The 24,967-nt window shown below is 60.3% G+C and overlaps 4 protein-coding genes and 1 long non-coding RNA gene across 12 annotated transcripts; 1 reads left to right on the top strand and 4 right to left on the bottom strand.

Moving 5' to 3' along the window:
* The first annotated feature begins 83 nt into the window (after positions 1-83).
* LOC121108692 lies at positions 84-1,235 on the top strand. The gene is made up of 2 exons (XR_005843357.2): positions 84-211; positions 852-1,235. It is a non-coding gene; the product is annotated as an uncharacterized LOC121108692 (long non-coding RNA).
* Positions 1,236-2,213: 978 nt separating this feature from the next.
* LOC121106527 lies at positions 2,214-6,201 on the bottom strand. 6 transcript variants are annotated; one of them, XM_046906015.1, is made up of 9 exons: positions 6,043-6,201; positions 4,260-4,479; positions 4,065-4,118; positions 3,845-3,901; positions 3,647-3,706; positions 3,483-3,547; positions 3,211-3,286; positions 3,011-3,057; positions 2,214-2,827 (listed from the first exon to the last, which is right to left on the bottom strand). In XM_046906015.1, the coding sequence occupies exons 2-9, from the start codon at positions 4,443-4,445 to the stop codon at positions 2,626-2,628; spliced, it is 747 nt and encodes a 248-aa protein (XP_046761971.1). In that variant the 5' UTR covers positions 4,446-4,479; positions 6,043-6,201; the 3' UTR covers positions 2,214-2,625. The 6 variants fall into 6 exon arrangements, with proteins under 6 accessions (XP_046761971.1, XP_040512687.1, XP_040512686.1 ...); XM_040656753.2 differs by having other exon boundaries at positions 3,483-3,706; positions 4,260-4,611; XM_040656752.2 differs by having other exon boundaries at positions 3,483-3,706.
* A 2,317-nt stretch (positions 6,202-8,518) lies between these two features.
* On the bottom strand, positions 8,519-12,508 carry LOC121108688. 3 transcript variants are annotated; one of them, XM_040656764.2, is made up of 9 exons: positions 12,350-12,508; positions 10,581-10,932; positions 10,367-10,420; positions 10,147-10,203; positions 9,949-10,008; positions 9,785-9,849; positions 9,513-9,588; positions 9,313-9,359; positions 8,519-9,129 (listed from the first exon to the last, which is right to left on the bottom strand). In XM_040656764.2, exons 2-9 carry the CDS (start codon positions 10,764-10,766, stop codon positions 8,928-8,930), a joined length of 747 nt encoding a protein of 248 aa, XP_040512698.1. In that variant the 5' UTR covers positions 10,767-10,932; positions 12,350-12,508; the 3' UTR covers positions 8,519-8,927. The 3 variants fall into 3 exon arrangements, with proteins under 3 accessions (XP_040512698.1, XP_040512699.1, XP_040512697.1); XM_040656765.2 differs by having other exon boundaries at positions 10,581-10,800; XM_040656763.2 differs by lacking the exon at positions 12,350-12,508 and having other exon boundaries at positions 10,581-11,211.
* Positions 12,509-14,825: 2,317 nt separating this feature from the next.
* LOC121108687 lies at positions 14,826-18,817 on the bottom strand. The gene is made up of 9 exons (XM_040656762.2): positions 18,665-18,817; positions 16,884-17,103; positions 16,669-16,722; positions 16,449-16,505; positions 16,251-16,310; positions 16,087-16,151; positions 15,815-15,890; positions 15,615-15,661; positions 14,826-15,431 (listed from the first exon to the last, which is right to left on the bottom strand). The coding sequence occupies exons 2-9, from the start codon at positions 17,067-17,069 to the stop codon at positions 15,230-15,232; spliced, it is 747 nt and encodes a 248-aa protein (XP_040512696.1). The 5' UTR covers positions 17,070-17,103; positions 18,665-18,817; the 3' UTR covers positions 14,826-15,229.
* Positions 18,818-21,033: 2,216 nt separating this feature from the next.
* LOC121108685 (trichohyalin-like) lies at positions 21,034-23,334 on the bottom strand. The gene is made up of 8 exons (XM_040656751.2): positions 23,179-23,334; positions 22,964-23,017; positions 22,744-22,800; positions 22,546-22,605; positions 22,382-22,446; positions 22,110-22,185; positions 21,910-21,956; positions 21,034-21,726 (listed from the first exon to the last, which is right to left on the bottom strand). The coding sequence occupies exons 1-8, from the start codon at positions 23,248-23,250 to the stop codon at positions 21,525-21,527; spliced, it is 633 nt and encodes a 210-aa protein (XP_040512685.2). The 5' UTR covers positions 23,251-23,334; the 3' UTR covers positions 21,034-21,524.
* Between the last annotated feature and the right edge of the window lie 1,633 nt (positions 23,335-24,967).

Here is a 24,967-nt window from a genome sequence, read left to right as displayed (position 1 = left end):
TCGGCTCGGCTCGGCTCGGCTCGGCTCGGCTCGGCTCGGCTCGGCTCGGCTCGGCTCGGCGGGCATCGCCCCTCGCAGCCCCCGCGGCCGCCTGTGAAGTGAAGCGAAGGGAAGTGAAGTGAAGTGAAGGGGGGTGGCGGTGAGGAGAGGCGGCCCCGACGGAGCCGCGGTGCATCGCACGGCGCTGGGAGCGGCCCCGGATACCGCCCAGGTACCGCCCGGGACGGTTCCCTCTGCGGGGCGGTCCGCGGGCCGGGTGCGGGCGGGCCGATGGCGCCCAGGGAGACGCGTGGGGGGGTGTGGGTGTGGGAGAGTGTCGTTCTTCATTGCCACGGGATTTCGAGCACTCCTCGAGCCGCTCAGTCCCCCCGCTCAGACCCACGTTTTCGCCATTCCTTCCGCTCTGCTCACTCACTCCTCAGTGTCTCGGTGTGACTCAGCGCTGTGTGGTGCTGCGTCCCATCGGAGGGGTATTGAAGAGTGAGAAGAGGAGCCTGCATTCCAAGCGCTTTCACAGACACTAGGTCTGGAATAAGAGGGAGGATGAAGGCCGTAAAGATTAGGACTGGAGAGCAGCTGGGAATGATTTGGCAGGGAGGTGATTGGATGTGTCCAGGGCAAGCTGAAAGCGGTTCGGGGGCTGCCCCCCCTCCTCGGGGTCAGAAGTTTGCAGCGAGGAAGACTATGAGCCTTCATCATCACGCCCTACTATGCACGCGCAAGGGGGGGAGGGACTGCATGCTCATGGGCTCTCGGGAATGTAATGAATATGTCTCCAAATTCCTGTCAACTCTTGATTATGTATTAGTTCGACCGATATCTATAGCCCAATTTCTCCTGACGGTGTGCAGGTGAGGTGGAGCGATCCCCCTTGCACCAGGGTGTACGCGCGTCACCAAGAAACACAGGCCTGCTCTATATCCTTCCCGGCTAGAGGGTCTGATTTCCACATGTCAAGAAGCACTATGGCAAATCCACCTGCAGAAAGCACAGCCCTTCCATTGAGTAACAAAGAAAGCACTCTGCCCTTGCTCCTGACCCTCGTCCCTGCCCCCACCTGCCCTCACAGTACAGCCATCTTCTCTTGAGCAGGGTAAAGAGCAGTGAGAATTCATACTTGGTTATCCTGGCACAAAGAGTTTGTGGGCCACAAAGAGAAATCCCTGCATTCCAGAAAACAGAGGCAAAAAGAGACAGACGGAGGAGCGCCTAATAAAGATGTGACGATGTTCTCAGCTGCGGCTGCTGTTGCTGGATACAAGCAACCACACGAGGGAGGCTGAGCACGCTCTCCTGTCTCCATCCCAATCCAGGAAACACACAGAAGAGCTCAGTGCTCTCTTGCTTTCATTTCCTTCCATGACCAATTTTAAAATGCACCTTGTTCTAGGCCGGCACAAGCTCTAGGGCCTAAAGGCAGCGCCTGAGTGGCCAGCACAGCCCCGGGGCCTAAAGCCTCAGCCAGAGAGGCATGAGGGCCCTGTGACCTAAAGCCATCACAAGAGAGGCCAGCACCGACCCCAGCGCCTAAAGCCACAGCCCGAGATGCCTAAACAGACCCCGGGGCCTGAAGCCACAGGCAGGCAGGCCTGCACTGGCGCTGCATCCTGAAGACTCATCCCCAGCCTGAGAGGCCAGCACCAGCCCTGGGCCTAAAGCCAGAGTCACGGCATCGAGAGGCCAGCACCAGCTCCAGGGCCTAAAGCCACAGCCCAAAGGGCCAGCACGTGCCCTGGGGCCTGAAGCCACTGCTAGAGAGGCCAGCACCGGCCCCAGGGCCTGAAGCCACAGCCTGACAGGCTGGAACCAATCCGGGGAGTTCAAGCCACTACCACAGTTAGAGAGCTCAGCACAGGACTCAGGGTCTGAAGACACAGCCCCACCCTGAGAGGCCAGCACTGGCCTCGAGGCACACAGGGGTGCATTCCAATTGGTTTCTACTGATTCCTATTGGTCTCTATTCACCCCCATCAGTCCTTGCTGGTCTTTTCCAGACGCTGACGCATTCCTTTCACAAAAACGAGGTCTGATGTCCCACTTGTTTTCGGGTTTGTTGCCCGTTTGTAAAATATTTTATGACGTATACATATCAATCTATGTCTCGTCCCACTCAGTGCATTTTGAGGGGGTGAATCTTTTTCCATCTCCCGAGTCGCGCCTCCCCTGGTCAGCAAAGGGTCACTGCCGCAATGGAGTCATCCAAACTCAGAGGATTAATACACATCCATTTATTGACAGCATTCTTAACAACTGACAACAGCCCACTGGAGGTAACATTGCCTAATGGGCTAATTACAATTCATAAGCCTTACAGGTAACCAGCTGAAGGAAATGGCTGCTACGAAGACTCAAAGAATCCAAGAAGCCACGTCCTGGCGTCAGGTGCACATCTTCAGTCTGATGGGTCGTCGGAGGTGGTGGTGTTCAGTTGACGACGACAGTACCAACTTATTTGTAAGTCCAAAGTCCCAGCACTCAGCCGCCTGCCGGCACTGCCCCACAGCTGTGCCTGTGCGCCCCTGGGGGCAGGAGCACAGGAGAGGCCCCTTCCGTGGGGACAGAGCTCTCTCCCTGCACCCCACCACTGCGCAGCCCCGAGCTGGGAGGGGGGACTGAGAGGGGCGGTCAGATGGGCAGCAGCCCATCACAGACGACACGCAGGCTCCTGCTCGCAAAGTACGCCGGGGAAGCGTACATTGCCTGGGGCAGCACTCGCAGCAGGAGCCGATACAACAGCTCCTGGTCATAGTGCTGGGCGTACAGCACTGCAGAGCCCAGCACAGCAACGAGCAGCAGCAGGAGGCTGACGAAGATGAGGCAGATTGTCCTGGGGGGCAAAAGACGGCCGGGCTGGGAATGAGGCGTTCCGACCCCACGGCAGCACAGCCCCACACAGCACCAAAGGGGCCGCCCGGGAGCCCCGCCGGCTGCAGCGGGGTCCAGGCCATCAGCCCACTGCCTGGAGCCCGGCTGCTGCTGGCTGGGCACAGGGCAATGAGGGGATACTCACTTCATCCAGAAGGCGAGCCCTCGTCTCCTCGCCTGCTCCTTCTTCTCCTGTAGGTGAAGACGGGGCAGGGGTGCTGGTCAGGCCCTGCTGCACAGCCGGAGCTCGTGCAGGACAGTGGCAGCCCCAGCACTGCAGGGAGCCCTGTCCCCGAGGAGAACCTTGTCGGACAGGGTGAGGGTGCGCTGGGCTCTGCCCCTTACCAGCTCTGCCTCCACCAGCTTCGGCAGCACAGCCCCAGGCACGTGGGCTGCCTCCAGCTCCAGCTGATGCTGCTGCCTGTAGGGAACAAGGCCTGCTTGGAGGGTGCCGGCCTCTGTCAGCACGCAGGCTCCCCAGCAGTGCGTGCCCACCCCCGGGCTGGGGTCGGGCTGCTCTGTCACACCATGTGCCCAACTGAAACCCAAGCCCCAAGCCCAGCAGCACTGCAGTCCCGTTGCTGCCCCGGGTGCTGCAGAGGCCCAGTCCCACTCACCAGGCACCCTCCAGCTCCAGCTCCTCCCGCTCCTCTTGCAGGTGCTGTTTTTCCTGGCGCAGCACCTGGCAGACAAAAGCGTGAGTGCCCGTGCCCGCTGCAGACGTCCTCCAGGTCCCCACGCGGGGGCGGGCAGCCCCCATCCCCTCGCCCCTCCACGCTACCTCCATCTCCTCTGTCTCAGCCTGCAGCTGCTCTTCCAGCTGGGCAACGAGATGCTTCTCCTGCAAAGACAAAGGGTGTGCCATGTGGGGCGGCTGCGCCGGGCCCCATGGACCCGAGGGACGGGGACCGAGGTCCTCCCACAGAGCCAAAGCTGTGAGGACGCTGAGCTCTGAGGACGAGCCCCCGCTCCCCCCTACCTGCTTCAGCTTCTCTTTCCTGGCAGCTGTTCTTTCTGCCCGTAATTTCTGGGCATCCTGTGGGAAAGAAGAAGAGGAGCAGCCATCAGGGCAGCAGCACTCCCACGGAGCTCCGTCTGACGGCAGCTCCATGCCGCCATCCCCTCCTGCCCCCTCCGTCGGGGTAACCAGTGCCCACAGGGCTGGAGATGCAGACCTACACGAGGGGACATCTGCTCACCTTCATCAAGGATTCCCTGGCCACGGCCTTGCACTTCTCCACGGCCGCATGAGCCTGTGTGAAGGGAGAGGAGCAGCGTTGGCACCGAGGTGCTGCCGGCAGCTCTGCATCCCACAGGAGGTGCCCGGCCCTCTGCTGCCTCCAGCCGGCAGCTCCCCCCGCCGGCCCTTCTGTGTCTGTGCACCCAGAGCTCACCAGCAGCTCCTCCTCCACCAGCTTCGCACGCCACACCGCCCTTAATCTTCTGCTGACACACTGGGCCCGCATTACTGCACCACTCGCACAGCTCCTCGCTGGACCAGCACCACCCGCAGAATGGGGCCAGCAGGTTCCGCGCTGACCCACTGCCCCTGCCCCACCCCAGGGCATCTGTGAGGTCATCACGTCATGGTGACATCACCCGCACAGGAGGGTCCTGGAAGATCATAGAACCATAGGATGGTCCGTGTTGGAAGGGTCCTGGAAGATCATAGAACTGCAGGACGGCGTGGCTTGGGAGGTTCCTTAGTGATCACAGAACCATAGAATGGTTTGTGTTGCAAGAGTCCTGGAAGATGATAGAACCACAGGATGGTGTGGGTTGGAAGGGTCCTGGAAGATCATAGAATCACAGAATGGTTCTTTGAAACAGCTGTGAAGGATCTGTGCGCAAATCCGCCGTCAGTAGTTGGTGCCGTGGGAAGGCCTGAGGTCCGACCTGTCCTCCAACGGCTTCAGTGTAACTTTGGAAAGACAGTGCTCACACCTGGTTTGTTCTATCTGCCAGGATGTCTGTTCCCTCAGATGGCATTTCTGGAGTCGGTTTCCCCAGCTCCGGAAAGAAGGGTTTGTGTTAGGGTTAGGATTATCATTAAGTTTACCATTACGGTTAGTGCTGGAGTTAGGGCTATGGTTAGGGCTAGGGTTTGGCTTAGGGTTAGGCTTAAGCTTAGGGCTATGGATTGGGTTAGGGGATGGGTTAGGGTTAGCTGTTGGCTTAGGTTTAGGATTAGGGATTGCCTTAGGTTTAGGATTAGGTGTTGGTTTAGATGTTGGGCTAGGGTTAGGGTTTGGGTTAGGCGTTGGTTTAGGTCTCCCCGGAGCCCTCTCTTCTCCAAGCTGAACAAGCCCAGTTCCCTCAACCTTTCCTCACAGGAGAGGTGCTCCAGCCCTCTGGCCATCTTAGTGGCCCTCCTCTGGACCTGCTCCAAGAGCGCCACGTCCTTCCTGTGCTGGGGGCTCCAGGCCTGGACGCGGTGCTTCACATAGGGCCTCACAAGAGCCGAGCAGAGCGGGACAATCCCCTCCCTCTCCCTGCTGGACACCCTTTTTGTAATGCAGCCCAGAACACAGTTGGCCTTCTGGGCGGCAAGCGCACACTGCTGGCTCACGTCCAGCTTCTCAGTCCACCAGGACCCCCAAGGTCCTTCTCCACACGGCTGCTCTCAAGGGCTTCTTCGCCCAGTTTATCCAAGTACCTGGGACCGCCCCGACCCAAGTGCAGCACCCTGCACTGGGCCTCATTCAACCTCATTAGGTTCACTCCAGTCCCCTTAGGTGAACTCCAGTCTCAAATTCTTAGACGACTGAGCTCGTGACAACTGTTAGCATGGAGAAAAGAGATCATAAGGGGCTGTAAAACAATTCGAGGAGGGAAAAGCTGTTGTCTGCAAAATACCACAGCCTGGGGACAGCAGCCAGCTGCTGCGGGCGTTCCTACGGCAGGAAGGGACACAGGGGGCACGGCCCAGCTTGGGGACATGAGGGGCAACCAAAGGGACCTCGCTCACACCACTGGGACCACGGTGCCACGGGACAAGCCAGGGCCCGTCGGGAGACATGGGGAGGAGGGATGGAGAAGAGCACAAGGGAAGGAATGGATGGTGGCACGGAAGGGATGGAGGACGAGGGAGGGACACACAGCAGGCCGTGCCTGGGCCCACACGGGTGATCTGTTGGCCCCGCGGCCGTGCTGGCTGCCACTGTGCCCACCACTTACCAGAACAGCACATCGACACTCACTGCCAAATCGCTTCGGGCGCCTTTAACGCCCACACACAACACGACCAGGCCGGAAAGGCACAAAGCGCAACGGCGGCCACGCCGGGCGGACGCCATCACGCCCGCCGGGCCTCCACAACCGTCCTCCACCGGCACCGCCGCAGCCAATCAGCGGCCGCCGCTGGCAGCGCGGCCAATCACAGCAGCCGTGCGCGCCCCATTCCCGGCGCGGCTCTCTCTCAGGACCACGCTCGGCTCGGCTCGGCTCGGCTCGGCTCGGCTCGGCTCGGCTCGGCTCGGCTCGGCTCGGCTCGGCTCGGCTCGGCTCGGCTCGGCTCGGCTCGGCTCGGCTCGGCTCGGCTCGGCTCGGCTCGGCTCGGCTCGGCTCGGCTCGGCTCGGCGGGCATCGCCCCTCGCAGCCCCCGCGGCCGCCTGTGAAGTGAAGCGAAGGGAAGTGAAGTGAAGTGAAGGGGGGTGGCGGTGAGGAGAGGCGGCCCCGACGGAGCCGCGGTGCATCGCACGGCGCTGGGAGCGGCCCCGGATACCGCCCAGGTACCGCCCGGGACGGTTCCCTCTGCGGGGCGGTCCGCGGGCCGGGTGCGGGCGGGCCGATGGCGCCCAGGGAGACGCGTGGGGGGGTGTGGGTGTGGGAGAGTGTCGTTCTTCATTGCCACGGGATTTCGAGCACTCCTCGAGCCGCTCAGTCCCCCCGCTCAGACCCACGTTTTCGCCATTCCTTCCGCTCTGCTCACTCACTCCTCAGTGTCTCGGTGTGACTCAGCGCTGTGTGGTGCTGCGTCCCATCGGAGGGGTATTGAAGAGTGAGAAGAGGAGCCTGCATTCCAAGCGCTTTCACAGACACTAGGTCTGGAATAAGAGGGAGGATGAAGGCCGTAAAGATTAGGACTGGAGAGCAGCTGGGAATGATTTGGCAGGGAGGTGATTGGATGTGTGCAGGGCAAGCTGAAAGCGGTTCGGGGGCTGCCCCCCCTCCTCGGGGTCAGAAGTTTGCAGCGAGGAAGACTATGAGCCTTCATCATCACGCCCTACTATGCACGCGCAAGGGGGGGAGGGACTGCATGCTCATGGGCTCTCGGGACTGTAATGAATATGTCTCCAAATTCCTGTCAACTCTTGATTATGTATTAGTTCGACCGATATCTATAGCCCAATTTCTCCTGACGGTGTGCAGGTGAGGTGGAGCGATCCCCCTTGCACCAGGGTGTACGCGCGTCACCAAGAAACACAGGCCTGCTCTATATCCTTCCCGGCTAGAGGGTCTGATTTCCACATGTCAAGAAGCACTATGGCAAATCCACCTGCAGAAAGCACAGCCCTTCCATTGAGTAACAAAGAAAGCACTCTGCCCTTGCTCCTGACCCTCGTCCCTGCCCCCACCTGCCCTCACAGTACAGCCACCTTCTCTTGAGCAGGGTAAAGAGCAGTGAGAATTCATACTTGGTTATCCTGGCACAAAGAGTTTGTGGGCCACAAAGAGAAATGCCTGCATTCCAGAAAACAGAGGCAAAAAGAGACAGTCGGAGGAGCGCCTAATAAAGATGTGACGATGTTCTCAGCTGCGGCTGCTGTTGCTGAATACAAGCAACCACACGAGGGAGGCTGAGCACGCTCTCCTGTCTCTATCCCAATCCAGGAAACACACAGAAGAGCTCAGTGCTCTCTTGCTTTCATTTCCTTCCATGACCAATTTTAAAATGCACCTTGTTCTAGGCCGGCACAAGCTCTAGGGCCTAAAGGCACCGCCTGAGTGGCCAGCACAGCCCCGGGGCCTAAAGCCTCAGCCAGAGAGGCATGAGGGCCCTGTGACCTAAAGCCACCACAAGAGAGGCCAGCACCGACCCCAGCGCCTAAAGCCACAGCCCGAGATGCCTAAACAGACCCCGGGGCCTGAAGCCACAGGCAGGCAGGCCTGCACTGGCGCTGCATCCTGAAGACTCATCCCCAGCCTGAGAGGCCAGCACCAGCCCTGGGCCTAAAGCCAGAGTCACGGCATCGAGAGGCCAGCACCAGCTCCAGGGCCTAAAGCCACAGCCTGACAGGCTGGAACCAATCCGGGGAGTTCAAGCCACTACCACAGTTAGAGAGCTCAGCACAGGACTCAGGGTCTGAAGACACAGCCCCACCCTGAGAGGCCAGCACTGGCCTCGAGGCACACAGGGGTGCATTCCAATTGGTTTCTACTGATTCCTATTGGTCTCTATTCACCCCCATCAGTCCTTGCTGGTCTTTCCTGGACGCTGACGCATTCCTTTCACAAAAACGAGGTCTGATGTCCCACTTGTTTTCGGGTTTGTTGCCCGTTTGTAAAATATTTTATGACGTATACATATCAATCTATGTCTCGTCCCACTCAGTGCATTTTGAGGGGGTGAATCTTTTTCCATCTCCTGAGTCGCGCCTCCCCTGGTCAGCAAAGGGTCACTGCCGCAATGGAGTCATCCAAACTCAGAGGATTAATACACATCCATTTATTGACAGCGTTCTTAACAACTGACAACAGCCCATTGGAGGTAACATTGCCTAATGGGCGAATTACAATTCATAAGCCTTATAGGTAACCAGTCGTAGGAAATGGCTGCTACGAAGTCTCAAAGAATCCAAGAAGCCACGTCCTGGCGTCAGGTGCACATCTTCAGTCTGATGGGTCGTCGGAGGTGGTGGTGTTCAGTTGACGACGACAGAACAAACTTATTTGTACGTCCAAAGTGGTGGCACTCAGCCGCCTGCCAGCACTGCCCCACAGCTGTGCCTGTGCGCCCCTGGGGGCAGGAGCACAGGAGAGGCCCCTTCCGTGGGGACAGAGCTCTCTCCCCGCGCCCCACCGCGCAGCCCCGAGCTGGGACGGGGGACTGAGAGGGGCGGTCAGATGGGCAGCAGCCCATCACAGACCACACGCAGGCTCCTGCTCGCAAAGTACGCCGGGGAAGCGTACATTGCCTGGGGCAGCACTCGCAGCAGGAGCCGATACAACAGCTCCTGGTCATAGTGCTGGGCGTACAGCACTGCAGAGCCCAGCACGGCAACGAGCAGCAGCAGGAGGCTGACGAAGATGAGGCAGATTGTCCTGGGGGGCAAAAGACGGCCGGGCTGGGAATGAGGCGTTCCGACCCCACGGCAGCACAGCCCCACACAGCGCCAAAGGGGCCGCCCGGGAGCCCCGCCGGCTGCAGCGGGGTCGAGGCCATCAGCCCACTGCCTGGAGCCCGGCTGCTGCTGGCTGGGCACAGGGTAATGAGGGGATACTCACTTCATCCAGAAGGCGAGCCCACGTCTCCTCGCCTGCTCCTTCTTCTCCTGTAGGTGAAGATGGGGCAGGGGTGCTGGTCAGGCCCTGCTGCACAGCCGGGGCTCGTGCAGGACAGTGGCAGCCCCAGCACTGCAGGGAGCCCTGTCCCCGAGGAGAACCTTGTCGGATGGGGTCAGGGTGCGCTGGGCTCCGCCCCTTACCAGCTCTGCCTCCACCAGCTTCGGCAGCACAGCCCCAGGCACGTGGGCTGCCTCCAGCTCCAGCTGATGCTGCTGCCTGTAGGGAACAAGGCCTGCTTGGAGGGTGCCGGCCTCTGTCAGCACGTGGGCTCCCCAGCAGTGCGTGCCCACCCCCGGGCTGGGGTCGGGCTGCTCTGTCACACCATGTGCCCAACTGAAACCCAAGCCCCAAGCCCAGCAGCACTGCAGTCCAGTTGCTGCCCCGGGTGCTGCAGAGGCCCAGTCCCACTCACCAGGCACCCTCCAGCTCCAGCTCCTCCCGCTCCTCTTGCAGGCGCTGTTTTTCCTGGCGCAGCACCTGGCAGACAAAAGCGTGAATGCCCGTGCCCGCTGCAGACGTCCTCCAGGTCCCCACGCGGGGGCGGGCAGCCCCCATCCCCTCGCCCCTCCACGCTACCTCCATCTCCTCTGTCTCAGCCTGCAGCTGCTGTTCCAGCTGGGCAACGAGCTGCTTCTCCTGCAAAGACAAAGGGTGTGCCATGTGGGGCGGCTGCGCCGGGCCCCATGGACCCGAGGGACGGGGACCGAGGTCCTCCCACAGAGCCAAAGCTGTGAGGACGCTGAGCTCTGAGGACGAGCCCCCGCTCCCCCCTACCTGCTTCAGCTTCTCTTTCCTGGCAGCTGTTCTTTCTGCCCGTAATTTCTGGGCATCCTGTGGGAAAGAAGAAGAGGAGCAGCCATCAGGGCAGCAGCACTCCCACGGAGCTCCGTCTGACGGCAGCTCCATGCCGCCATCCCCTCCTGCCCCCTCCGTCGGGGTAACCAGTGCCCACAGGGCTGGAGATGCAGACCTACACGAGGGGACATCTGCTCACCTTCATCAAGGATTCCCTGGCCATGGCCTTGCACTTCTCCACGGCCGCATGAGCCTGTGTGAAGGGAGAGGAGCAGCGTTGGCACCGAGGTGCTGCCGGCAGCTCTGCATCCCACCGGAGGTGCCCGGCCCTCTGCTGCCATGCCATGGGCAGGGTGCCCTCCAGCCGGCAGCTCCCCCGCCGGCCCTTCTGTGTCTGTGCACCCAGAGCTCACCAGCAGCTCCTCCTCCACCAGCTTCGCACGCCACACCGCCCTTAATCTTCTGCTGACACACTGGGCCCGCATTACTGCACCACTCGCACAGCTCCTCGCTGGACCAGCACCACCCGCAGAATGGGGCCAGCAGGTTCCGCGCTGACCCACTGCCCCTGCCCCACCCCAGGGCATCTGTGAGGTCATCACGTCATGGTGATATCACCCGCACAGGAGGGTCCTGGAAGATCATAGAACCATAGGACGGTCCGTGTTGGAAGGGTCCTGGAAGATCACAGAACTGCAGGACGGCGTGGCTTGGGAGGTTCCTTAGTGATCACAGAACCATAGAATGGTTTGTGTTGCAAGAGTCCTGGAAGATGATAGAACCACAGGATGGTGTGGGTTGGAAGGGTCCTGGAAGATCATAGAATCACAGAATGGTTCTTTGAAACAGCTGTGAAGGATCTGTGAGCAAATCCGCCGTCAGTAGTTGGTGCCGCGGGAAGGCCTGAGGTCCGACCTTTCCTCCAACGGCTTCAGTGTAACTTTGGAAAGACAGTGCTCACACCTGGTTTGTTCTATCTGCCAGGATGTCTGTTCCCTCAGATGGCATTTCTGGAGTCGGTTTCCCCAGCTCCGGAAAGAAGGGTTTGTGTTAGGGTTAGGATTATCATTAAGTTTACCATTACGGTTAGTGCTGGAGTTAGGGCTATGGTTAGGGCTAGGGTTTGGCTTAGGGTTAGGCTTAAGCTTAGGGCTATGGATTGGGTTAGGGTTAGCTGTTGGCTTAGGTTTAGGATTAGGGATTGCCTTAGGTTTAGGATTAGGTGTTGGTTTAGATGTTGGGCTAGGGTTAGGGTTTGGCTTAGGCGTTGGTTTAGGTCTCCCCGGAGCCCTCTCTTCTCCAAGCTGAACAAGCCCAGTTCCCTCAACCTTTCCTCACAGGAGAGGTGCTCCAGCCCTCTGGCCATCTTAGTGGCCCTCCTCTGGACCTGCTCCATGAGCGCCACGTCCTTCCTGTGCTGGGGGCTCCAGGCCTGGACGCGGTGCTTCACATGGGGCCTCACAAGAGCCGAGCAGAGCGGGACAATCCCCTCCCTCTCCCTGCTGGACACCCTTTTTGTAATGCAGCCCAGAACACAGTTGGCCTTCTGGGCGGCAAGCGCACACTGCTGGCTCACGTCCAGCTTCTCGTCCACCAGGACCCCCAAGTCCTTCTCCACACGGCTGCTCTCAAGGGCTTCTTCGCCCAGTTTATCCAAGTACCTGGGACCGCCCCGGCCCAAGCGCAGCACCCTGCACTGGGCCTCATTCAACCTCATTAGGTTCACTCCAGTCCCCTTAGGTGAACTCCAGTCTCAAATTCTTAGACGACTGAGCTCGTGACAACTGTTAGCATGGAGAAAAGAGATCATAAGGGGCTGTAAAACAATTCGAGGAGGGAAAAGCTGTTGTCTGCAAAATACCACAGCCTGGGGACAGCAGCCAGCTGCTGCGGGCGTTCCTACGGCAGGAAGGGACACAGGGGGCACGGCCCAGCTTGGGGACATGAGGGGCAACCAAAGGGACCTCGCTCACACCACTGGGACCACGGTGCCACGGGACAAGCCAGGGCCCGTCGGGAGACATGGGGAGGAGGGATGGAGAAGAGCACAAGGGAAGGAATGGATGGTGGCACGGAAGGGATGGAGGACGAGGGAGGGACACGCAGCAGGCCGTGCCTGGGCCCACACGGGTGATCTGTTGGCCCCGCGGCCGTGCTGGCTGCCACTGTGCCCACCACTTACCAGAACAGCACATCGACACTCACTGCCAAATCGCTTCGGGCGCCTTTAACGCCCACACACAACACGACCAGGCCGGAAAGGCACAAAGCGCAACGGCGGCCACGCCGGGCGGACGCCATCACGCCCGCCGGGCCTCCACAACCGTCCTCCACCGGCACCGCCGCAGCCAATCAGCGGCCGCCGCTGGCAGCGCGGCCAATCACAGCAGCCGTGCGCGCCCCATTCCCGGCGCGGCTCTCTCTCAGGACCACGCTCGGCTCGGCTCGGCTCGGCTCGGCTCGGCTCGGCTCGGCTCGGCTCGGCTCGGCTCGGCTCGGCTCGGCTCGGCTCGGCTCGGCTCGGCTCGGCTCGGCTCGGCTCGGCTCGGCTCGGCTCGGCTCGGCTCGGCTCGGCTCGGCGGGCATCGCCCCTCGCAGCCCCCGCGGCCGCCTGTGAAGTGAAGCGAAGGGAAGTGAAGTGAAGTGAAGGGGGGTGGCGGTGAGGAGAGGCGGCCCCGACGGAGCCGCGGTGCATCGCACGGCGCTGGGAGCGGCCCCGGATACCGCCCAGGTACCGCCCGGGACGGTTCCCTCTGCGGGGCGGTCCGCGGGCCGGGTGCGGGCGGGCCGATGGCGCCCAGGGAGACGCGTGGGGGGGTGTGGGTGTGGGAGAGTGTCGTTCTTCATTGCCACGGGATTTCGAGCACTCCTCGAGCCGCTCAGTCCCCCCGCTCAGACCCACGTTTTCGCCATTCCTTCCGCTCTGCTCACTCACTCCTCAGTGTCTCGGTGTGACTCAGCGCTGTGTGGTGCTGCGTCCCATCGGAGGGGTATTGAAGAGTGAGAAGAGGAGCCTGCATTCCAAGCGCTTTCACAGACACTAGGTCTGGAATAAGAGGGAGGATGAAGGCCGTAAAGATTAGGACTGGAGAGCAGCTGGGAATGATTTGGCAGGGAGGTGATTGGATGTGTGCAGGGCAAGCTGAAAGCGGTTCGGGGGCTGCCCCCCCTCCTCGGGGTCAGAAGTTTGCAGCGAGGAAGACTATGAGCCTTCATCATCACGCCCTACTATGCACGCGCAAGGGGGGGAGGGACTGCATGCTCATGGGCTCTCGGGAATGTAATGAATATGTCTCCAAATTCCTGTCAACTCTTGATTATGTATTAGTTCGACCGATATCTATAGCCCAATTTCTCCTGACGGTGTGCAGGTGAGGTGGAGCGATCCCCCTTGCACCAGGGTGTACGCGCGTCACCAAGAAACACAGGCCTGCTCTATATCCTTCCCGGCTAGAGGGTCTGATTTCCACATGTCAAGAAGCACTATGGCAAATCCACCTGCAGAAAGCACAGCCCTTCCATTGAGTAACAAAGAAAGCACTCTGCCCTTGCTCCTGACCCTCGTCCCTGCCCCCACCTGCCCTCACAGTACAGCCACCTTCTCTTGAGCAGGGTAAAGAGCAGTGAGAATTCATACTTGGTTATCCTGGCACAAAGAGTTTGTGGGCCACAAAGAGAAATGCCTGCATTCCAGAAAACAGAGGCAAAAAGAGACAGTCGGAGGAGCGCCTAATAAAGATGTGACGATGTTCTCAGCTGCGGCTGCTGTTGCTGGATACAAGCAACCACACGAGGGAGGCTGAGCACGCTCTCCTGTCTCTATCCCAATCCAGGAAACACACAGAAGAGCTCAGTGCTCTCTTGCTTTCATTTCCTTCCATGACCAATTTTAAAATGCACCTTGTTCTAGGCCGGCACAAGCTCTAGGGCCTAAAGGCACCGCCTGAGTGGCCAGCACAGCCCCGGGGCCTAAAGCCTCAGCCAGAGAGGCATGAGGGCCCTGTGACCTAAAGCCACCACAAGAGAGGCCAGCACCGACCCCAGCGCCTAAAGCCACAGCCCGAGATGCCTAAACAGACCCCGGGGCCTGAAGCCACAGGCAGGCAGGCCTGCACTGGCGCTGCATCCTGAAGACTCATCCCCAGCCTGAGAGGCCAGCACCAGCCCTGGGCCTAAAGCCAGAGTCACGGCATCGAGAGGCCAGCACCAGCTCCAGGGCCTAAAGCCACAGCCTGACAGGCTGGAACCAATCCGGGGAGTTCAAGCCACTACCACAGTTAGAGAGCTCAGCACAGGACTCAGGGTCTGAAGACACAGCCCCACCCTGAGAGGCCAGCACTGGCCTCGAGGCACACAGGGGTGCATTCCAATTGGTTTCTACTGATTCCTATTGGTCTCTATTCACCCCCATCAGTCCTTGCTGGTCTTTCCTGGACGCTGACGCATTCCTTTCACAAAAACGAGGTCTGATGTCCCACTCGTTTTCGGGTTTGTTGCCCGTTTGTAAAATATTTTATGACGTATACATATCAATCTATGTCTCGTCCCACTCAGTGCATTTTGAGGGGGTGAATCTTTTTCCATCTCCTGAGTCGCGCCTCCCCTGGTCAGCAAAGGGTCACTGCCGCAATGGAGTCATCCAAACTCAGAGGATTAATACACATCCATTTATTGACAGCATTCTTAACAACTGACAACAGCCCATTGGAGGTAACATTGCCTAATGGGCGAATTACAATTCATAAGCCTTATAGGTAACCAGTCGTAGGAAATGGCTGCTACGAAGTCTCAAAGAATCCAAGAAGCCACGTCCTGGCGTCAGGTGCACATCTTCAGTCTGATGGGTCGTCGGAGGTGGTGGTGTTCAGTTGACGACGACAGAACAAACTTATTTGTACGTCCAAAGTGGTGGCACTCAGCCGCCTGCCAGCACTGCCCCACAGCTGTGCCTGTGCGCCCCTGGGGGCAGGAGCACAGGAGAGGCCCCTTCCGTGGGGACAGAGCTCTCTCCCCGCGCCCCACCGCGCAGCCCCGAGCTGGGACGGGGGACTGAGAGGGGCGGTCAGATGGGCAGCAGCCCATCACAGACCACACGCAGGCTCCTGCTCGCAAAGTACGCCGGGGAAGCGTACATTGCCTGGGGCAGCACTCGCAGCAGGAGCCGATACAACAGCTCCTGGTCATAGTGCTGGGCGTACAGCACTGCAGAGCCCAGCACGGCAACGAGCAGCAGCAGGAGGCTGACGAAGATGAGGCAGATTGTCCTGGGGGGCAAAAGACGGCCGGGCTGGGAATGAGGCGTTCCGACCCCACGGCAGCACAGCCCCACACAGCGCCAAAGGGGCCGCCCGGGAGCCCCGCCGGCTGCAGCGGGGTCGAGGCCATCAGCCCACTGCCTGGAGCCCGGCTGCTGCTGGCTGGGCACAGGGTAATGAGGGGATACTCACTTCATCCAGAAGGCGAGCCCACGTCTCCTCGCCTGCTCCTTCTTCTCCTGTAGGTGAAGATGGGGCAGGGGTGCTGGTCAGGCCCTGCTGCACAGCCGGGGCTCGTGCAGGACAGTGGCAGCCCCAGCACTGCAGGGAGCCCTGTCCCCGAGGAGAACCTTGTCGGATGGGGTCAGGGTGCGCTGGGCTCCGCCCCTTACCAGCTCTGCCTCCACCAGCTTCGGCAGCACAGCCCCAGGCACGTGGGCTGCCTCCAGCTCCAGCTGATGCTGCTGCCTGTAGGGAACAAGGCCTGCTTGGAGGGTGCCGGCCTCTGTCAGCACGTGGGCTCCCCAGCAGTGCGTGCCCACCCCCGGGCTGGGGTCGGGCTGCTCTGTCACACCATGTGCCCAACTGAAACCCAAGCCCCAAGCCCAGCAGCACTGCAGTCCCGTTGCTGCCCCGGGTGCTGCAGAGGCCCAGTCCCACTCACCAGGCACCCTCCAGCTCCAGCTCCTCCCGCTCCTCTTGCAGGCGCTGTTTTTCCTGGCGCAGCACCTGGCAGACAAAAGCGTGAATGCCCGTGCCCGCTGCAGACGTCCTCCAGGTCCCCACGCGGGGGCGGGCAGCCCCCATCCCCTCGCCCCTCCACGCTACCTCCATCTCCTCTGTCTCAGCCTGCAGCTGCTGTTCCAGCTGGGCAACGAGCTGCTTCTCCTGCAAAGACAAAGGGTGTGCCATGTGGGGCGGCTGCGCCGGGCCCCATGGACCCGAGGGACGGGGACCGAGGTCCTCCCACAGAGCCAAAGCTGTGAGGACGCTGAGCTCTGAGGACGAGCCCCCGCTCCCCCCTACCTGCTTCAGCTTCTCTTTCCTGGCAGCTGTTCTTTCTGCCCGTAATTTCTGGGCATCCTGTGGGAAAGAAGAAGAGGAGCAGCCATCAGGGCAGCAGCACTCCCACGGAGCTCCGTCTGACGGCAGCTCCATGCCGCCATCCCCTCCTGCCCCCTCCGTCGGGGTAACCAGTGCCCACAGGGCTGGAGATGCAGACCTACACGAGGGGACATCTGCTCACCTTCATCAAGGATTCCCTGGCCACGGCCTTGCACTTCTCCACGGCCGCATGAGCCTGTGTGAAGGGAGAGGAGCAGCGTTGGCACCGAGGTGCTGCCGGCAGCTCTGCATCCCACCGGAGGTGCCCGGCCCTCTGCTGCCATGCCATGGGCAGGGTGCCCTCCAGCCGGCAGCTCCCCCTGCCGGCCCTTCTGTGTCTGTGCACCCAGAGCTCACCAGCAGCTCCTCCTCCACCAGCTTCGCACGCCACACCGCCCTTAATCTTCTGCTGACACACTGGGCCCGCATTGCTGCACCACTCGCACAGCTCCTCGCTGGACCAGCACCACCCGCAGAATGGGGCCAGCAGGTTCCGCGCTGACCCACTGCCCCTGCCCCACCCCAGGGCATCTGTGAGGTCATCACGTCATGGTGATATCACCCGCACAGGAGGGTCCTGGAAGATCATAGAACCATAGGATGGTCCGTGTTGGAAGGGTCCTGGAAGATCATAGAACTGCAGGACGGCGTGGCTTGGGAGGTTCCTTAGTGATCACAGAACCATAGAATGGTTTGTGTTGGAAGAGTCCAGGAAGATCATAGAACCACAGGATGGTGTGGCTTGGAACGGTCCTGGAAGATCATAGAATCACAGAATGGTTCTTTGAAACAGCTGTGAAGGATCTGTGCGCAAATCCGCCGACAGTAGTTGGTGCCGCGGGAAGGCCTGAAGTCCGACCTTTCCTCCAACGGCTTCGGTGTAACTTTGGAAAGACAGTGCTCACACCTGGTTTGTTCTATCTGCCAGGACGTCTGTTCCCTCAGATGGCATTTCTGGAGTCGGTTTCCCCAGCTCCGGAAAGAAGGGTTTGTGTTAGGGTTAGGATTATCATTAAGTTTACCATTACGGTTAGTGCTGGAGTTGGGGCTATGGTTAGGGCTAGGGTTTGGCTTAGGGTTAGGCTTAAGCTTAGGGCTATGGATTGGGTTAGGGGATGGGTTAGGGTTAGCTGTTGGCTTAGGTTTAGGATTAGGGATTGCCTTAGGTTTAGGATTAGGTGTTGGTTTAGATGTTGGGCTAGGGTTAGGGTTTGGCTTAGGCGTTGGTTTAGGTCTCCCCGGAGCCCTCTCTTCTCCAAGCTGAACAAGCCCAGTTCCCTCAACCTTTCCTCACAGGAGAGGTGCTCCAGCCCTCTGGCCATCTTAGTGGCCCTCCTCTGGACCTGCTCCAAGAGCGCCACGTCCTTCCTGTGCTGGGGGCTCCAGGCCTGGACGCGGTGCTTCACATGGGGCCTCACAAGAGCCGAGCAGAGCGGGACAATCCCCTCCCTCTCCCTGCTGGACACCCTTTTTGTAATGCAGCCCAGAACACAGTTGGCCTTCTGGGCGGCAAGCGCACACTGCTGGCTCACGTCCAGCTTCTCGTCCACCAGGACCCCCAAGTCCTTCTCCACACGGCTGCTCTCAAGGGCTTCTTCGCCCAGTTTATCCAAGTACCTGGGACCGCCCCGGCCCAAGCGCAGCACCCTGCACTTGGCCTCATTCAACCTCATTAGGTTCACTCCAGTCCCCTTAGGTGAACTCCAGTCTCAAATTCTTAGACGACTGAGCTCATGACAACTGTTAGCATTGAGAAAAGAGATCATAAGGGGCTGTAAAACAATTCGAGGAGGGAAAAGCTGTTGTCTGCAAAATACCACAGCCTGGGGACAGCAGCCAGCTGCTGCGGGCGTTCCTACGGCAGGAAGGGACACAGGGGGCACGGCCCAGCTTGGGGACATGAGGGGCAACCAAAGGGACCTCGCTCACACCACTGGGACCACGGTGCCACGGGACAAGCCAGGGCCCGTCGGGAGACATGGGGAGGAGGGATGGAGAAGAGCACAAGGGAAGGAATGGATGGTGGCACGGAAGGGATGGAGGACGAGGGAGGGACACACAGCAGGCCGTGCCTGGGCCCACACGGGTGATCTGTTGGCCCCGCGGCCGTGCTGGCTGCCACTGTGCCCACCACTTACCAGAACAGCACATCGACACTCACTGCCAAATCGCTTCGGGCGCCTTTAACGCCCACACACAACACGACCAGGCCGGAAAGGCACAAAGCGCAACGGCGGCCACGCCGGGCGGACGCCATCACACCCGCCGGGCCTCCACAACCGTCCTCCACCGGCACCGCCGCAGCCAATCAGCGGCCGCCGCTGGCAGCGCGGCCAATCACAGCAGCCGTGCGCGCCCCATTCCCGGCGCGGCTCTCTCTCAGGACCACGCTCGGCTCGGCTCGGCTCGGCTCGGCTCGGCTCGGCTCGGCTCGGCTCGGCTCGGCTCGGCTCGGCTCGGCTCGGCTCGGCTCGGCTCGGCTCGGCTCGGCTCGGCTCGGCTCGGCTCGGCTCGGCGGGCATCGCCCCTCGCAGCCCCCGCGGCCGCCTGTGAAGTGAAGCGAAGGGAAGTGAAGTGAAGTGAAGGGGGGTGGCGGTGAGGAGAGGCGGCCCCGACGGAGCCGCGGTGCATCGCACGGCGCTGGGAGCGGCCCCGGATACCGCCCAGGTACCGCCCGGGACGGTTCCCTCTGCGGGGCGGTCCGCGGGCCGGGTGCGGGCGGGCCGATGGCGCCCAGGGAGACGCGTGGGGGGGTGTGGGTGTGGGAGAGTGTCATTCTTCATTGCCACGGGATTTCGAGCACTCCTCGAGCCGCTCAGTCCCCCCGCTCAGACCCACGTTTTCGCCATTCCTTCCGCTCTGCTCACTCACTCCTCAGTGTCTCGGTGTGACTCAGCGCTGTGTGGTGCTGCGTCCCATCGGAGGGGTATTGAAGAGTGAGAAGAGGAGCCTGCATTCCAAGCGCTTTCACAGACACTAGGTCTGGAATAAGAGGGAGGATGAAGGCCGTAAAGATTAGGACTGGAGAGCAGCTGGGAATGATTTGGCAGGGAGGTGATTGGATGTGTCCAGGGCAAGCTGAAAGCGGTTCGGGGGCTGCCCCCCCTCCTCGGGGTCAGAAGTTTGCAGCGAGGAAGACTATGAGCCTTCATCATCACGCCCTACTATGCACGCGCAAGGGGGGGAGGGACTGCATGCTCATGGGCTCTCGGGAATGTAATGAATATGTCTCCAAATTCCTGTCAACTCTTGATTATGTATTAGTTCGACCGATATCTATAGCCCAATTTCTCCTGACGGTGTGCAGGTGAGGTGGAGCGATCCCCCTTGCACCAGGGTGTACGCGCGTCACCAAGAAACACAGGCCTGCTCTATATCCTTCCCGGCTAGAGGGTCTGATTTCCACATGTCAAGAAGCACTATGGCAAATCCACCTGCAGAAAGCACAGCCCTTCCATTGAGTAACAAAGAAAGCACTCTGCCCTTGCTCCTGACCCTCGTCCCTGCCCCCACCTGCCCTCACAGTACAGCCACCTTCTCTTGAGCAGGGTAAAGAGCAGTGAGAATTCATACTTGGTTATCCTGGCACAAAGAGTTTGTGGGCCACAAAGAGAAATGCCTGCATTCCAGAAAACAGAGGCAAAAAGAGACAGTCGGAGGAGCGCCTAATAAAGATGTGACGATGTTCTCAGCTGCGGCTGCTGTTGCTGGATACAAGCAACCACACGAGGGAGGCTGAGCACGCTCTCCTGTCTCTATCCCAATCCAGGAAACACACAGAAGAGCTCAGTGCTCTCTTGCTTTCATTTCCTTCCATGACCAATTTTAAAATGCACCTTGTTCTAGGCCGGCACAAGCTCTAGGGCCTAAAGGCACCGCCCGAGTGGCCAGCACAGCCCCGGGGCCTAAAGCCTCAGCCAGAGAGGCATGAGGGCCCTGTGACCTAAAGCCACCACAAGAGAGGCCAGCACCGACCCCAGCGCCTAAAGCCACAGCCCGAGATGCCTAAACAGACCCCGGGGCCTGAAGCCACAGGCAGGCAGGCCTGCACTGGCGCTGCATCCTGAAGACTCATCCCCAGCCTGAGAGGCCAGCACCAGCCCTGGGCCTAAAGCCAGAGTCACGGCATCGAGAGGCCAGCACCAGCTCCAGGGCCTAAAGCCACAGCCTGACAGGCTGGAACCAATCCGGGGAGTTCAAGCCACTACCACAGTTAGAGAGCTCAGCACAGGACTCAGGGTCTGAAGACACAGCCCCACCCTGAGAGGCCAGCACTGGCCTCGAGGCACACAGGGGTGCATTCCAATTGGTTTCTACTGATTCCTATTGGTCTCTATTCACCCCCATCAGTCCTTGCTGGTCTTTCCTGGACGCTGACGCATTCCTTTCACAAAAACGAGGTCTGATGTCCCACTTGTTTTCGGGTTTGTTGCCCGTTTGTAAAATATTTTATGACGTATACATATCAATCTATGTCTCGTCCCACTCAGTGCATTTTGAGGGGGTGAATCTTTTTCCATCTCCTGAGTCGCGCCTCCCCTGGTCAGCAAAGGGTCACTGCCGCAATGGAGTCATCCAAACTCAGAGGATTAATACACATCCATTTATTGACAGCGTTCTTAACAACTGACAACAGCCCATTGGAGGTAACATTGCCTAATGGGCGAATTACAATTCATAAGCCTTATAGGTAACCAGTCGTAGGAAATGGCTGCTACGAAGTCTCAAAGAATCCAAGAAGCCACGTCCTGGCGTCAGGTGCACATCTTCAGTCTGATGGGTCGTCGGAGGTGGTGGTGTTCAGTTGACGACGACAGAACAAACTTATTTGTACGTCCAAAGTGGTGGCACTCAGCCGCCTGCCAGCACTGCCCCACAGCTGTGCCTGTGCGCCCCTGGGGGCAGGAGCACAGGAGAGGCCCCTTCCGTGGGGACAGAGCTCTCTCCCCGCGCCCCACCGCGCAGCCCCGAGCTGGGACGGGGGACTGAGAGGGGCGGTCAGATGGGCAGCAGCCCATCACAGACCACACGCAGGCTCCTGCTCGCAAAGTACGCCGGGGAAGCGTACATTGCCTGGGGCAGCACTCGCAGCAGGAGCCGATACAACAGCTCCTGGTCATAGTGCTGGGCGTACAGCACTGCAGAGCCCAGCACGGCAACGAGCAGCAGCAGGAGGCTGACGAAGATGAGGCAGATTGTCCTGGGGGGCAAAAGACGGCCGGGCTGGGAATGAGGCGTTCCGACCCCACGGCAGCACAGCCCCACACAGCGCCAAAGGGGCCGCCCGGGAGCCCCGCCGGCTGCAGCGGGGTCGAGGCCATCAGCCCACTGCCTGGAGCCCGGCTGCTGCTGGCTGGGCACAGGGTAATGAGGGGATACTCACTTCATCCAGAAGGCGAGCCCACGTCTCCTCGCCTGCTCCTTCTTCTCCTGTAGGTGAAGATGGGGCAGGGGTGCTGGTCAGGCCCTGCTGCACAGCCGGGGCTCGTGCAGGACAGTGGCAGCCCCAGCACTGCAGGGAGCCCTGTCCCCGAGGAGAACCTTGTCGGATGGGGTCAGGGTGCGCTGGGCTCCGCCCCTTACCAGCTCTGCCTCCACCAGCTTCGGCAGCACAGCCCCAGGCACGTGGGCTGCCTCCAGCTCCAGCTGATGCTGCTGCCTGTAGGGAACAAGGCCTGCTTGGAGGGTGCCGGCCTCTGTCAGCACGTGGGCTCCCCAGCAGTGCGTGCCCACCCCCGGGCTGGGGTCGGGCTGCTCTGTCACACCATGTGCCCAACTGAAACCCAAGCCCCAAGCCCAGCAGCACTGCAGTCCAGTTGCTGCCCCGGGTGCTGCAGAGGCCCAGTCCCACTCACCAGGCACCCTCCAGCTCCAGCTCCTCCCGCTCCTCTTGCAGGCGCTGTTTTTCCTGGCGCAGCACCTGGCAGACAAAAGCGTGAATGCCCGTGCCCGCTGCAGACGTCCTCCAGGTCCCCACGCGGGGGCGGGCAGCCCCCATCCCCTCGCCCCTCCACGCTACCTCCATCTCCTCTGTCTCAGCCTGCAGCTGCTGTTCCAGCTGGGCAACGAGCTGCTTCTCCTGCAAAGACAAAGGGTGTGCCATGTGGGGCGGCTGCGCCGGGCCCCATGGACCCGAGGGACGGGGACCGAGGTCCTCCCACAGAGCCAAAGCTGTGAGGACGCTGAGCTCTGAGGACGAGCCCCCGCTCCCCCCTACCTGCTTCAGCTTCTCTTTCCTGGCAGCTGTTCTTTCTGCCCGTAATTTCTGGGCATCCTGTGGGAAAGAAGAAGAGGAGCAGCCATCAGGGCAGCAGCACTCCCACGGAGCTCCGTCTGACGGCAGCTCCATGCCGCCATCCCCTCCTGCCCCCTCCGTCGGGGTAACCAGTGCCCACAGGGCTGGAGATGCAGACCTACACGAGGGGACATCTGCTCACCTTCATCAAGGATTCCCTGGCCACGGCCTTGCACTTCTCCACGGCCGCATGAGCCTGTGTGAAGGGAGAGGAGCAGCGTTGGCACCGAGGTGCTGCCGGCAGCTCTGCATCCCACCGGAGGTGCCCGGCCCTCTGCTGCCATGCCATGGGCAGGGTGCCCTCCAGCCGGCAGCTCCCCCCGCCGGCCCTTCTGTGTCTGTGCACCCAGAGCTCACCAGCAGCTCCTCCTCCACCAGCTTCGCACGCCACACCGCCCTTAATCTTCTGCTGACACACTGGGCCCGCATTACTGCACCACTCGCACAGCTCCTCGCTGGACCAGCACCACCCGCAGAATGGGGCCAGCAGGTTCCGCGCTGACCCACTGCCCCTGCCCCACCCCAGGGCATCTGTGAGGTCATCACGTCATGGTGATATCACCCCGCACAGGAGGGTCCTGGAAGATCATAGAACCATAGGACGGTCCGTGTTGGAAGGGTCCTGGAAGATCACAGAACTGCAGGACGGCGTGGCTTGGGAGGTTCCTTAGTGATCACAGAACCATAGAATGGTTTGTGTTGCAAGAGTCCTGGAAGATGATAGAACCACAGGATGGTGTGGGTTGGAAGGGTCCTGGAAGATCATAGAATCACAGAATGGTTCTTTGAAACAGCTGTGAAGGATCTGTGAGCAAATCCGCCGTCAGTAGTTGGTGCCGCGGGAAGGCCTGAGGTCCGACCTTTCCTCCAACGGCTTCAGTGTAACTTTGGAAAGACAGTGCTCACACCTGGTTTGTTCTATCTGCCAGGACGTCTGTTCCCTCAGATGGCATTTCTGGAGTCGGTTTCCCCAGCTCCGGAAAGAAGGGTTTGTGTTAGGGTTAGGATTATCATTAAGTTTACCATTACGGTTAGTGCTGGAGTTGGGGCTATGGTTAGGGCTAGGGTTTGGCTTAGGGTTAGGCTTAAGCTTAGGGCTATGGATTGGGTTAGGGTTAGCTGTTGGCTTAGGTTTAGGATTAGGGATTGCCTTAGGTTTAGGATTAGGTGTTGGTTTAGATGTTGGGCTAGGGTTAGGGTTTGGCTTAGGCGTTGGTTTAGGTCTCCCCGGAGCCCTCTCTTCTCCAAGCTGAACAAGCCCAGTTCCCTCAACCTTTCCTCACAGGAGAGGTGCTCCAGCCCTCTGGCCATCTTAGTGGCCCTCCTCTGGACCTGCTCCAAGAGCGCCACGTCCTTCCTGTGCTGGGGGCTCCAGGCCTGGACGCGGTGCTTCACATGGGGCCTCACAAGAGCCGAGCAGAGCGGGACAATCCCCTCCCTCTCCCTGCTGGACACCCTTTTTGTAATGCAGCCCAGAACACAGTTGGCCTTCTGGGCGGCAAGCGCACACTGCTGGCTCACGTCCAGCTTCTCGTCCACCAGGACCCCCAAGTCCTTCTCCACACGGCTGCTCTCAAGGGCTTCTTCGCCCAGTTTATCCAAGTACCTGGGACCGCCCCGGCCCAAGCGCAGCACCCTGCACTGGGCCTCATTCAACCTCATTAGGTTCACTCCAGTCCCCTTAGGTGAACTCCAGTCTCAAATTCTTAGACGACTGAGCTCGTGACAACTGTTAGCATTGAGAAAAGAGATCATAAGGGGCTGTAAAACAATTCGAGGAGGGAAAAGCTGTTGTCTGCAAATACCACAGCCTGGGGACAGCAGCCAGCTGCTGCGGGCGTTCCTACGGCAGGAAGGGACACAGGGGGCACGGCCCAGCTTGGGGACATGAGGGGCAACCAAAGGGACCTCGCTCACACCACTGGGACCACGGTGCCACGGGACAAGCCAGGGCCCGTCGGGAGACATGGGGAGGAGGGATGGAGAAGAGCACAAGGGAAGGAATGGATGGTGGCACGGAAGGGATGGAGGACGAGGGAGGGACACGCAGCAGGCCGTGCCTGGGCCCACACGGGTGATCTGTTGGCCCCGCGGCCGTGCTGGCTGCCACTGTGCCCACCACTTACCAGAACAGCACATCGACACT

Source organism: Gallus gallus (assembly GCF_016699485.2).
Source record: "Gallus gallus isolate bGalGal1 chromosome 32 unlocalized genomic scaffold, bGalGal1.mat.broiler.GRCg7b 32_unloc2, whole genome shotgun sequence".
Lineage (NCBI taxonomy): Eukaryota > Metazoa > Chordata > Aves > Galliformes > Phasianidae > Gallus > Gallus gallus.
Note: the sequence above shows the minus strand (reverse complement) of the source record. Positions and strands in the feature narration are given on the sequence as shown.

Coding starts and splice junctions, on each gene's coding strand:
- LOC121108687 (XM_040656762.2), bottom strand. CDS start 17,069: ATGACCTCACAGATGCCCTGGGGTGGGGCAGGGGCAGTGGGTCAGCGC. Junction 16,506..16,668: donor CCAGGGAATCCTTGATGAAG/GTGAGCAGATGT, acceptor TCTTTCCCACAG/GATGCCCAGAAATTACGGGC. Junction 15,662..15,814: donor AGCTGGTGGAGGCAGAGCTG/GTAAGGGGCGGA, acceptor CTTCACCTACAG/GAGAAGAAGGAGCAGGCGAG.
- LOC121108688 (XM_040656764.2), bottom strand. CDS start 10,766: ATGACCTCACAGATGCCCTGGGGTGGGGCAGGGGCAGTGGGTCAGCGC. Junction 9,589..9,784: donor CTGGAGCTGGAGGGTGCCTG/GTGAGTGGGACT, acceptor TGTTCCCTACAG/GCAGCAGCATCAGCTGGAGC. Junction 9,130..9,312: donor GGGCTCGCCTTCTGGATGAA/GTGAGTATCCCC, acceptor TTTGCCCCCCAG/GACAATCTGCCTCATCTTCG.
- LOC121106527 (XM_040656753.2), bottom strand. CDS start 4,445: ATGACCTCACAGATGCCCTGGGGTGGGGCAGGGGCAGTGGGTCAGCGC. Junction 3,287..3,482: donor CTGGAGCTGGAGGGTGCCTG/GTGAGTGGGACT, acceptor TGTTCCCTACAG/GCAGCAGCATCAGCTGGAGC. Junction 3,058..3,210: donor AGCTGGTGGAGGCAGAGCTG/GTAAGGGGCAGA, acceptor CTTCACCTACAG/GAGAAGAAGGAGCAGGCGAG.
- LOC121108685 (XM_040656751.2), bottom strand. CDS start 23,250: ATGCGGGCCCAGTGTGTCAGCAGAAGATTAAGGGCGGTGTGGCGTGCG. Junction 23,018..23,178: donor TGGTGGAGGAGGAGCTGCTG/GTGAGCTCTGGG, acceptor CCCTTCACACAG/GCTCATGCGGCCGTGGAGAA. Junction 21,727..21,909: donor GGGCTCGCCTTCTGGATGAA/GTGAGTATCCCC, acceptor TTTGCCCCCCAG/GACAATCTGCCTCATCTTCG.